Below are 12658 nucleotides of genomic sequence, written 5' to 3'. Positions count from 1 at the left end.
ATAAAAAATCTACTAGCTGGACTCTGTATGGTGTGAGCTTTTAATTAGGGAGTCTCAGCGGAACTTGGGCTGTGGTTATGCATCAAGGTGGGGGGGACTCACCATGGGGGAGGGGTTTGGGGTGCAGGGGGGAGAACCCCAGTAGCTATGAAATTGTGTCATGTAATACACTGTAATTAATGAATAAATAAATAGAAAAAAAATCTACTAATTTTCTGGAGGCAGCATTGTGGCTTAACAGGTAAAATCACTGCCTACAATGCCAGTATCCCATATGGTTGCTGGTTTAAGTCCCAGCTGTTCCACTTCCCATTCAGCTCCCTGCTAATGTGCCTGAGATAGCACTGCAAGATGGATCAAATCATTGAGATTTTGTACCAACGGGCAGACATGGATGAAGCTCTAGATTTCTGGCTTTGGGCTGCCTCTGCCCTAGCTATTATGGCAACTTGGGGAGTAAACCAGTGGATGGAAGAACTCTTTGTATAAATCCAACCTCCAAATAAACAAATACCCTTCAAAATTACAATTTGTAATTATTTAAGATATACATAAGAAACACAGGGTCTGGGCCCAGCACGATAGTGTAATGGTTAAAGTCCTCGCCTTGAATGCCCCGGGATCTCATATGGGCGCCGGTTCTAATCCCGGCAGCTCCACTTCCATCCAACTCCCTGCTTGTGGCCTGGGAAAGCAGTCGAGGACGGACCAAAGCCTTGGGACCCTGCACCCGCATGGGAGACCCGGAAAGAAATTCCCGGCTCCTGGCTTCAGATTGGCTCAGCACCGGCCGTTGCAGCCACTTGGGGAGTGAATCACTGTATGGAAGATCTTCTTCTCTGTCTCACCTCCTCTCTGTACATGTGCTTTCCAATAATAAAAAAAAAAGAAACACAGGGACCTGTATTTACCTGAAGAACTAATTTTGCTTTGGTTGGAGATTAAAAAGCTCAATGATAGAATTAACATTACTCTGGAAATATTCTAAATAAACTATGTTAAAAACTTATAAATAAAAAGCTGATAATTCACACATTCATTAAATGACAATGAGGAGAGCTTAAACTTGAGCTGACAGTCTTACCATACTCTGCTAAATATATTCATTACCTTTCTAATTATTTAGAATAAAAGACAATTTCTATAGCTACCTATACCTGTGAAATACACACAAACAAAATCAGAATCCTAGCTAATTTACCTAGGATACAGCGAAAAATTGGAGAGTATGGCTGTACCTAACACATACTCAGTCACTTGACAGGTTCTTGGGTCAACATCCTACAGTCAAGGAAGTTGCTGCTAGGACAACAGCGTAATTCAGTTGGAGACCACATACCTCTTTGTCTATGGCAGTGGTGTGTGACTGGGCTTCTGCAAGTTCACAGTCAAGAGCTCTTTGTAGGCTGTATATGACATGATCATATGAATGGTGTTCATCATTGAAAAGAACACAATAGTATCTTTCATTTTTCTCCCTGTTTTGAAAAGAAAGATATATTCAGACACTGCAACAAATAAAATTTAAAAATATAAACAACAAAAACAATATACAACATCTGTACTGGGGCAGTACCATGTAGTTTCCTAGATGTGAGAAAACAACACTGAAATACTGACACAAGAAATGATTCCAAATAGTACAGTGCCAGAGAATTTTGAAATACTGTAACAAGTATGACCTTCTCTAGGTTTTACTTCAAATTTTTATAATTACTTTTACAGCCTAGAGGCAGTATGTCCTTAACAATACTCTTAATACTTGATCATCTCCCATTCTGACAAACAGAGATAAGCCACACATTCAGATTCTTCAGGTGAGCAAGCATAATCAGATTTTATTATTAACATTTAGTTTTTAACGAACTGATTTTCATGTTTATGTACTATCTAATTTTTTTCTTCAGATTTATTTATTCATTTTTTTCATTGAGAAGGCAGATTTTATCGAGAGAAGGAAAGACACAGAGAGAAAGATCTTCCATCCACTGATTCATTCCCCAAATCACTGCAATGGCTGGAGCTGAGCCGATCCAAAGCCAGGAGCCAGGAGCTTCCAACCAGGTCTCCCACACAGGAGCAGGCTCCCAAGACTTTGGGCTGGCCACAACCAGGGAGCTTGATGGGAAGTGAGACAGCCAGGACATGAATCTGTGCCCAGACAGGATGCTAGTGCTTGCATGTAGACAATTAGTCAATGAGTCATCTACCTGGACCCCATATATTATTTATTTTAAGGGATACTGCTACCAAGGCATATTCAAACTTTAAAAAATAGATAGGTACAGAGTTGAAAAGTTGTCAGCATTTCCCATTATAGCTATAGGAACTCAGGTAACTTAACTGCTTTTATTGTTTTTTAAAATTACATTTATTTATCTGTTTGCTTGTTTGTTTGTTTGTTGGAAAGGCAGATTTACAGAGAGAAGGAGAGACAGAGAGAAAGTTCTTTCATCTGCTGGCTCAATCCCTAAGTGGCCACAACCACTACAGACAGGAGCCAGAAGCCAGAAGCTTCTTCCAGGTCTCCCATGTGGGCACAGGGTCCCAAAACTTTGTGCCAAACACCAGTGCTTTCCCAGGCCACAGGCAGGGAGCTGGATGGGAAGTGGAGCAACTGGGACATGAACCGGCACCCATATGGGACCCCTGTGGATGCAAGGCAAGGACTCAGCCACAAGGCCATTGTGCCAGGCTGTCTTTCATTGGTTTTAATACGATTTTAACACACTTATTTGAAAGAGAGAAAGAGCTCTCACCAATTAGTTCACTCAATAAATGCCCATGGTATGTGAGGCCCAGCACACAGTAGCCTAGTGGCTAAAGTCCTCACCTTGCATGCACCAGGATCCCATTTGGGTGCCAGTTTTTAACCTAGCTGTTCCACTTTCCATCCAGCTCCCTGCTTGTGGCCTGGGAAAGCAGTCGAGGACAGCCTAAAGCCTTGGGACCCTGCACCCACACGGGTGCTCCACACAGAAGAAACCCCTGGTCCTGGCTTTGGATAGGCTCTGCTCCTGCTATTGCAGCCACTTGGCGAGGGAACCAGCAGACAAAAAACTTCCTCTGTGTTTCCTTCTCTATATAAAATCTGACTTTCCAATAAAATAAATAAATAAATATTTAAACATAAAAAAGAAAGTAAAATACCACTAAATGTTGATATCAAGAAAGTCAAAAGCTCCTGACAGGCTCTTCTTCTGGCCTAATTTCCATATTCGTAGTATCTAGTAACACTCCCATACAGTTTAAAAAACATTCCCAAGAAGGACCAGCCTTGTGGCAAAGTAGGGTAAGTAACACCTAAAAAACTGACATCTGATGTGACATCCGATATGGGTAACAGTTCAAGTCCTGGCTTCTCTACTTCCAATTCAGCTCCTGGCTAATGGCCTGAGGAAAGCAGCAGTATATGACCCAATTCTTGGGGCCCCTCCACCCATTTAGGAGACCTCAATGAAGTTTCTGGCTCCTGGCTTCAGCATGGCTCAATCCTGGCCATTGTGGCCATTTGCAGAGTAAATTAGCAGATGAAAGATCTCTTTCTCTCCCTCTTTCCCTCTCTCTCTGTATTACTCTGCCTTAAAAACTAAATAAATAAATATTCTCAAAATATAATTCCCTTTAAATTTTTCAGAATAATATTAGCCAGTAGATAACAAAAAAGCTATCAAACACTTATTTTGCGATATGAATATTCATCACTATCACACAGCCATTTTGACAATATCCCCACCTTATCTGGAGTTCAGGAGGCAGTTCTTTTTCCTCTTCCCATATAGTCATTTCTACAATGTATTTTATAATTGAAGGGAATATTTTTCTGGCTTGGGCAATTACTTCTTCATTCAACGTACAATGTGAATTCTGTAACAGAGTAGAGACAAACATACTATACTAACCAAGACTGTATATAAAAATGGATGAGGAAGTTAATGTTGTAAATTTGAAATAATCATCTTACTGAGTTCATTACAAAACCCTCCAGAAGTTGATTCATGGCTGAACTCAAGAGAACTGTTATTCCTTTCAGTGTTGGTTACCCTCATGTCCAAATTTCTTTTACAGATAACAGGAAAAAAGATAGAACCTTGGAGAACCCTTCTAGATATTTCCTCTGCCTTTTGGAGCGCACAACCATATCCTCACAACTGCTTATCTTTTATAGTTTATAAAAACTTCTCTGATAATTTATTTCAGCAGATCCTCATGGCTACTCCAAAAGAAAGTAGAACAGATACCAATGCCACTTGAAAGATATGGAACTCCGCCAGTAGTAAATGGACAAAATCCCATGATTCTGTTCCCTTTAAGCAATTCACTCAAATTACAGAAAAGGAAAGCAGAAGGTTGACTGCCAAGGGTTTAAAGGAGGGGGAATTAGTGTTTAGTGGGTATAGACAAAGGGCTGAATGAGTAAAATGTTCTTGGGACCTGCTACACTCAAGGTAAATACATACTTACAATGCCAAAATGTATCCACAAAATAGCTAATGTAGCAAATTCAATGTCATGCATTGTTTGTAAAACAAATCATATATCTTTCCAAAAAATTCATGTGATTATTTAAAAGGCAGAGTGACAGAGAAGCAAAGATGGAGGTGGGGTTGGGGCGGGGGGGACTCTCTCATCTGTTGTTTCAGTCCTGAAAGGCCAGCTAGGACTAGACCAGGCCAAAGCCAGGAGCCAGAAACTCCATCCAGGTCTCCCACATGGGTGGTAAGAATCCAGGTGCTTGAGTATCATCTGTGGCCTCCCAGGCACATTAGCAAGAAGCTCAAGGGGACGCATGGGCAATATTTGTTCCTAGAGACTCTCGTAAGGCATGAAGGGACCCTAAGCAGTGGCTTAACTTAATGCCCCACAAATCCATCCCGCATTGTGTGCTTTTATACCACACACACACACACACACACACACAACGATAAAAGAATCCAGCCAAAGATGAAAAGTAAGACTAAAATCTAGGTCTTTTGACTCCCAGAGAAAATAACATTCTTTTCACTATAGAATATGAATTAAAGCCTTCTTGAAGCCAATCAGTTATAAATGTTCTATCTATATAAGGCATTAGAGAGGGAATACAAATCAAAACTACAATAAGAGGACTGGCCTTGTGATACAGTGGGTTAAGTCTCTGTTTAGAATTTCCCCACTCCACATCGGAGTGCTGGCTTGAATCCTGGCTATTCTGCTTCCAATACAAATTTCTGCTAATGCACTCTGAGTGTCACCAAGTGATGGTTCAAGGCCTTGGGCTCCTGACACCCATGTACCCCTGAGGCCGACCTGAGCGAGTTCTGGATTCTTACCCTGGTTTTGACCCAACCCTGACTACTGCAGGCATTTGGGAAGTAAACCAGTGGATGGAGTATGATGTTTCTCTCTCTCTCTCCATCCCTCTCCAATCCTTTTCTCTCTCTCCCTCTTTCTTCCTCTCTGTCATTTGGCCTTTCAAGTAGGTAAAAATAAACAAACAAACATTAAAAAACAAATGCTGCAGGACCAGAGCAATGGCTCAGTTGCTAAATCCTTGCTTTACATGTGTCAGGATCCCATATGGGTTTCAGTTCGTGCTCCAGCAGCTCCACCTCCCATCCAGGTCCCTGACCCAGGGCCTGGGAAAGCAGCAGAGGATGGCCCAAAGCCTTGGGTCCCTGCACCCATGTGGAAGAACCGAAAAAAAGCTCCTGGCTCCTGCTTTGGATTGGCTCATCTCCAGATGTTGCAGCTGCTTATGGAGTGAAACAGTGGAGAGAAGATCTTTCTTTGTATCTCCTTCTCTCTGTAAATCTGACTTTCTAATAAAAATAAACAGATTTCTTAAAATGCTGTTTGGGTACTCACATTTAGTTTCAAAATGCATACATTCATGCTCTGTCTCTACTGATCCCAGCTGCCTGCTAATGGGCACGCCGGGATGTAGCAGATGATGACTTGAGTAACTGGGTACCTAGAAAACCAATTGAGTTCTGCCTTTGGCCTGACAGCGCCAGCTGTTACACACATTTGCAGAGTGGATCAGTGGATAGGTGATTTCTCCTTGCCTCCCAAGCAAACAATTTTTTTTAAATGTTAGGCACAGAAGTAGGTATTGCGGCACAGCTGGATAAAACTGATACCATCCTAACTGAGTACTGCTTACAGTCCCAACTGCTGCATTTGCAATCCAAGTCCCTGTCGATATACCTAGGATAGCAGCAGAAGGTGGACCAAGTGCTTAGGTCCCTGCCACTCATGTGGGAGATCCAGATGGAATTCAGGTTCCTAGCCTGGCCTGACCAGTCCCAAACTTAATGACCATTTAGGGAGTGAACCAGTGGAAGGAAGATCTCTCTCTCTGTCTTTCAAATATATAAATAAATCTTTTGAAAATACATAAATAGTTTTAAAATAAAATATTAAGCACAGTTAATAATACTACATAGCAATTTCACTTTTAGGTATAAATTGAAGAACAACGAAACATACATTCACCCCAAATTTATATAAAATTTTATATAAATGTTCATAGCAGAACAGTTCACAAAAACCAAAATTGTGAAAAAAAAAAAAATGTCTGGGCCAGGCAATGGTAGCCCAGCAGCTAAATTGCTCGCCTTCAACGCACCAGATCCCATCTGAGTGCAAGTTCTAATTCTAGCAGCCACAATTCCCATCCAGCTCTCTGCTTGTGGCCTGGAAGAGCAGTGGAGGAAGGGCCAAAGCCTTGGGATCCTGCACCCACATGGGAGACCCAAAGAAGCCTCGGGTTCCTGGCTTCAAATTGGCACAGCTCCAGCCATTGCAGCCACTTGGGGAGTGAATCAACAGATGGAACATCTTTCTGTCTCTCCTCCTTTCCATATTTCTGTCTTCCCAATAAAACTAATAAAACAAATCTTTAAACAGTCTAGGGCCCAGCGCGATAGCATAGCGGCTAAAGTCCTCACCTTGAACGCGCCAGGATCCCATATGGCACCGGTTCTAATCCTGGCAGCCCTGCTTCCCATCCAGCTCTCTGCTTGTAGCCTGGGAAAGCAGTCAAGGATGCCCAAAGCCTTGGGACCCTGCACCTGCGTGGGAGACCTGGAAGAAGCTCCAGTCTCCTGGCTTTGGATGGGCTCAGCTCCAGTCATTGCGGTTGGGGCCGCTTGGGGAGTGAACCATCGGACGGAAGATCTTCCTCTCTGTCTCTCCTCCTCTCTGTATATCTGCCTTTCCAATAAAAATAAATAAATCTTTTAAAACAAAAAAAGTCTATCAAGAGATGGATTAGTAATTAAAATGTGTATGTATCTACTCAATAGAATATTAGTTGCCCATAAAAAGAAATGATGGAAGAACCTTTACTGCATTAAACTAGATCAAAGAAGTCCATCACAAAGACCACAAATATTAGAATTTTCCAAAGTGTTTAAAACACACAAATCTGAAGACTCAGAAAGTGGCTTAATAAGGCTACAAAGTTGAAGTTCAGGAGAAACAAAGAGTGACTTCCGAAAGCTACAGTTTCTTTCTGAAGGGTGATGAAAATGTTCTACAACTGGTGGTGATGACAGATGCAAACCTTAATTTACAGTATCTTTTGCCCCGGGATCCCATATGGGCGCCGGTTCTAATCCCGGCAGCTCCACTTCCCATCCAGCTCCCTGCTTGTGGCCTGGGAAAGCAGTTGAGGACGGCCCAATGCATTGGGACACTGCACCCGCGTGGGAGACCCGGAAGAGGTTCCAGGTTCCCGGCTTCGGATCGGCGCGCATCGGCCCGTTGCGGCTCACTTGGGGAGTGAATCATCGGACGGAAGATCTTCCTCTCTGTCTCTCCTCTGTATATATCTGGCTGTAATAAAATGAATAAATCTTTAAAAAAAAAAAAAAAAAAAAAATTTACAGTATCTTTTAATTCCATGTATCTAAAATTTCTGAAGTGCTTTTGCACTCTAAAAACATCACTGGATGATCTGCTTTAAATGTGTATATTTTTTATACGCATGCAAAGTACATTTCAAAAAGCTGTTACAGGGCATGAACAGGGGGAAAAAAAAGGTAGTTCTTTCAGACTAAAAAATTTGGTAGGGAGCCAGTAGTTCAGTGTTGTCAGTCAAGCCACAGCCTGTGACACTGGCATCCCATATTGTCTCCAGCTGGCAGACCCTACTACTCCACTTCCATTCCAACTCCTCACTAATACACTTGGAAAAGTAAAGAAAGATGCCCCAACTTCTAGTGCCCAACACCCACTCAGAAGACCCAGAAAAAGCTCCTGGCTGCGACAGGTGCAGTTCCAGCTGTTGCAAGCATTTGGAGAGTGAATCAAGGAGTAAAATATCTCTTTTTCGGGTCTGGCAAGATGGCTCAATTGGCCAATTCTCACTTTGGAAGCACCAGAATTCCATATGAATGCCGGTTTGAGTACTTGGCTGCTCCACTTCCCTTTTGGTTCTCTGCTTGTGCCTGAAAAAGCAGTAGGGGATGGCCCAAACCCTTGGTACTCTAACCACTGGGAGACCCAGGGAAGCTCCTGGCTCTGGATTGGCTCAATTCGGGCTCTTGCAGCCATTTGGGGAAGGAACTAGTAGATAGAAAATCTTTCTCTGTCTCTCACTCTCTGTAAATCTGCCTATCCAATAAAAATGTAAAATCTTTAAAACAAAAATCTCCTTTTCTCTGTCTCTCACTCTCTGTAAACTTTTAGAAAAAAATAAATATTTTATAAAATTCAATAAAAATGGTGTACAGGACTTTTAATGTTAAATTTTTTAAAAAGATTTATTTATTTTTATTGGAAAGTCAGATATACATAGAGGAGGAGAGACAGAGCGGAAGATCTTCCATCTACTGGCTCACTCCCCAAGTGGCTGCAACAGCTGGAGCTGAGCCAATCCAAAGCCAGGAGGCCAGAGCCTCTTCCGGGTCTTCCGTGTACGTGCAGGATCCCAAGATTTTGGGCCATCCACGACTGCTTTCCCAGGCCACAAGCAGGGAGCTGGATGGGAAATGGGACTGCCAAGATTAGAACCAGCGCCTATATGGGATCCTGGTGTATGTAAACCGAAGACTTTAGCCACTAGGCTACAGTGTCAGGTCCACTCACCATGTTTTCAAAGTTTGTGTACCTATCCAAAGAACATTCCACTATATGCACATAACATAGGTTGTATAGTTATCCATCATTTGGACATTTTGGTTGTTTCCACATTCTTGGCTATCATAAATAATATTGTTATGAATATTTGTGTTCTAAAATATGAATACCTATATAAAACTGAGTGCATATGAGTGTACTTGAAAAAGCTGCTGGAAAAGGAAATTAAAACAAGTTTCCTTTAGGGCCTAAAATTTTGAAATCCATGTATAGCTTTTTCATAATATGCTTCTTGAAGACCCTACAATGCAAGGCTTTCAAAGTCTTTTGTGTCAAAATAAACTTGTCTTTAAATTCTATTTTCATTGAAATTTTGAAATACCCTTCTATGTAGGAGTGAGATTGCTGAGTTCTGTGGTAACTCCACATTTGACTGTTTTGACACATTGCTTCATTTACCAATGTAGTTGCAACATGTACACTACTGTTGCAGAGTACAAATGTTCTAATTTTGTCATATTCATGCCAACACTTCTTTGTTATCGTTTTGACTGCAGAGCCCATTTGGTGGGAGGACAATGCTCACTGTGCTTTTGATTTACATTTTCTTGATGACTACAATAGTGAGTTTATTGGCTGCTTACACACACACACACACACATATATAAATATATATTTAAGGTTTATTTATTTTTATTGGAAAGACATACATTCATTCCCCCAAGTAGCTACAACAGCCAGAGCTGAGTCAATACAAAGCCAGGAACCCGGAACCTCTTCTACGTCTCCCATGTGGGTGCAGGGTCCCAAGGATTTGGGCTGTCCTCTACTGCTTACCCAGGCTACCAGTAGGTAACTGGATGGGAAATGGAGCAGTCAGGACATGAACTGGGAACCCTACAGAATCCCAGCATGTGTAAAACGAGAACCTTAGCCACTAGGCTACTGTGATGGGCCCTATTATTATTATTTTTTTTAATATATATGTGTGGATATCCAATTGACCCAGTGCCATTTGGAGAAAACAGTACTCCTTCCCCATTGAATGGTCTTGATACCCTTATTGAAAATCAGTTACTGGGCCCGGCGCCGTGGCCTAGCGGCTAAAGTCCTCGCCTTGAACGCCCCGGGATCCCATATGGGCGCCGGTTCTAATCCCAGTAGCTCCACTTCCCATCCAGCTCCCTGCTTGTGGCCTGGGAAAGCAGTCGAGGACAGCCCAATGCTTTGGGACCCTGCACCCATGTGGGAGGCCCGGAAGAGGTTCCAGGTTTCCGGCTTCGGATCGGCACGCACCGGCCGTTGCGGTCACTTGGGGAGTGAATCATCAGACGGAAGATCTTCCTCTCTGTCTCTCCTCCTCTGTGTATATCTGACTTTGTAATAAAATAAATAAATCTTTTTTTAAAAAAAAAAAGAAAAAGAAAATCAGTTACTTACAGATAAATCAGTTTATTTCTAGATTCTCAATTCTATTCCATCAACTTATGTCTGTTATTATACCAGTACCACACTGTCTTGATCACTACTGTTTTCTGTTGTTTTAAAACAGGGAAATATGAGTTCTTTGACTATGTTCTTTTTCAAGATTATTTCAGAATGACTGTTAATTTCCAACAACAACAAAAAAATCTTATCTGGGCTGCTAACAGGAATTGGATTAAATTTATACATCAATTTGGGAAGCATTACCATCTTAATATTAAAGCTTCTGATCCAGAAACAGGATGTGTTAACATCTATCTGGTTCTTCTTTAATTTCTTTCAATAGTGATTTATATTTTTCAGAGAAAAAAGTTTATACTTCTTTGGCTAAATTTATTTCTAAATATTTTACTTTTTTGATACTAAAGATCTATTTTTTATTTCATTCTTGCGCTATTCATAGAAACACAAGTAACTTCTGTTTAATTCGCTTGTCTTCTCAATCTTGCCAAGTTACTTTATTAATCCCAGTAATTTTTTTACAGATTCCTTAGAATTTTCCATATATCAAATCATGCCACCCAAAGATGTAGTTTTGCTTCTTCATTTTTAATCTAGGCAACCTTTGCTACTTTTTCTTAATTAAACGGTCGGCAGAATCTCTAGTAAAATACTGAACATATTGGGCCAGTGTGATGGCTCAATGGCAAGCCTCACCTTGCAAGTGTTGGAATCCCATAGGGGTACCAGTTCATGTCCTGGCTGCTCTACTTCTGTTCTATCTCCTGAACTGAGACCTAAGAAAGCAGTAGAGGATGGCCCAAGGCCTTGGGACCCTGCACCCATGTGAGCCACCTGGAAGAGGTTCTGGGCTTCTGGCCCCTGGCTTCAAATCAGCTCAGTTCCAGCTGTTGCAACAAGTTGGGGAGTGAACTAGCAGACAGAAGATCTTTCTCCCTGTCTCCTGTCTCTCTGTATATCTGACCTGCCTTTCTAATGAGAAAAAAAAAAAAAGAATCAAAACAATATTGAATGTACTGGACGGGAGGAACAGACATGTTTACCTTAGACGGACTAGGTATTAGGGTGAGGCTCCATCTCTAGGTGTAAGGTGTAAAATGAGAAACGGAAAACGTAAGAATACATAGCTGTAAGTATGTTCTGTATTTCTTGACTTTCTAGTTTGCCACAGGATCATTTCTCTGCACATGCTTCATCAATACCATCCTCTAATCCCACTATATCAGCAATAACAATGGGGCTCACTGAGCCTTGTGAAACTCCAAAAACCATGAGTCAAAATAAACCTCTCTCCTTTGTAAGTGTTGTTATCTTAGGTATTTCCTTGTGACAAAAAACACTGATGAATAAAGATAGCCTTTACCAGGTTGAGGAGCCTCTGCTGTTCTTGAGTCTACTAAATGTTTAAAGGCCTTTGCTGCATCTATTGAGATCACCATCTGGTTTTGTTTTTGATTCTACTTGTATGGTATATGACACTGATAAATTTTCGAGAGTTAAGACTATCTAAAGGTTGAGCAACCCTAATCCAAAAAGTCAAAACCCCAAACATTCTGAAATATTTGATGCATGGAAGAAATGTACAGCCCGCAAAGTCTACACAAATATTCTAAAAATCTGAAAAACTTCAAAACCTGAAACATTTTTGTTTCAGAATATTTTGGATAAGGGATACTAAAAGCAGTAATTCATTTCATATCATATAAGGAGTTTATTTATGACAGTTTGATGTGATAGGAGAATATTTTCGCATTAAACTTTCATTTTTCTAGCTCTAAAGCCAGCAAATAACTTAAGAACCATATGAATATTACTTCTCAGCAACCGAAGCCTGAATAGTTTCAGCATCCATTAGTGATCCTTGACTGAATCAAATATTTCCTTAGAATTCTCAAACTCTCAGGGATAGTATGATAGCTCATTGGCCAATCCTCTGCCTAAAAGTGCCAGAATCCCATATGGGCACTGGTTCATGTCCTGGATGCTTTATTTGCCACATGCTCCAAGACTGTGGCATAGAAAACCAGCAGAGGTTGGCCCAAAGCCTTGGGATCTGCATAGAAGACCCAAAGACACTCCAAGCTTCTGACTCCTGGCTCCCGATTGGCTCATCTCCAGCCATTGTGGCCACATGGGGAGTAAACCA

The 12658-nt window shown here is 41.4% G+C and overlaps 1 protein-coding gene across 1 annotated transcript in view; it reads right to left on the bottom strand.

Annotated features, from left to right (window-relative positions):
• UBR1 (ubiquitin protein ligase E3 component n-recognin 1) overlaps positions 1-12658 on the bottom strand; it is a 124052-nt gene that overhangs the window by 81040 nt on the left and 30354 nt on the right. Inside the window, exons 5-6 of the mRNA XM_004578138.3 lie at positions 3737-3867; positions 1340-1478 (exon numbers count right to left, since the gene is read on the bottom strand). Of these exons, the coding sequence (XP_004578195.2) occupies positions 1340-1478; positions 3737-3867 (270 nt within the window). The remainder of the gene's footprint in view (positions 1-1339; positions 1479-3736; positions 3868-12658) is intronic.

This window comes from Ochotona princeps, chromosome 6, assembly GCF_030435755.1.
Source record: "Ochotona princeps isolate mOchPri1 chromosome 6, mOchPri1.hap1, whole genome shotgun sequence".
Lineage (NCBI taxonomy): Eukaryota > Metazoa > Chordata > Mammalia > Lagomorpha > Ochotonidae > Ochotona > Ochotona princeps.
This window is presented reverse-complemented; position numbering and strand designations above follow the sequence as displayed.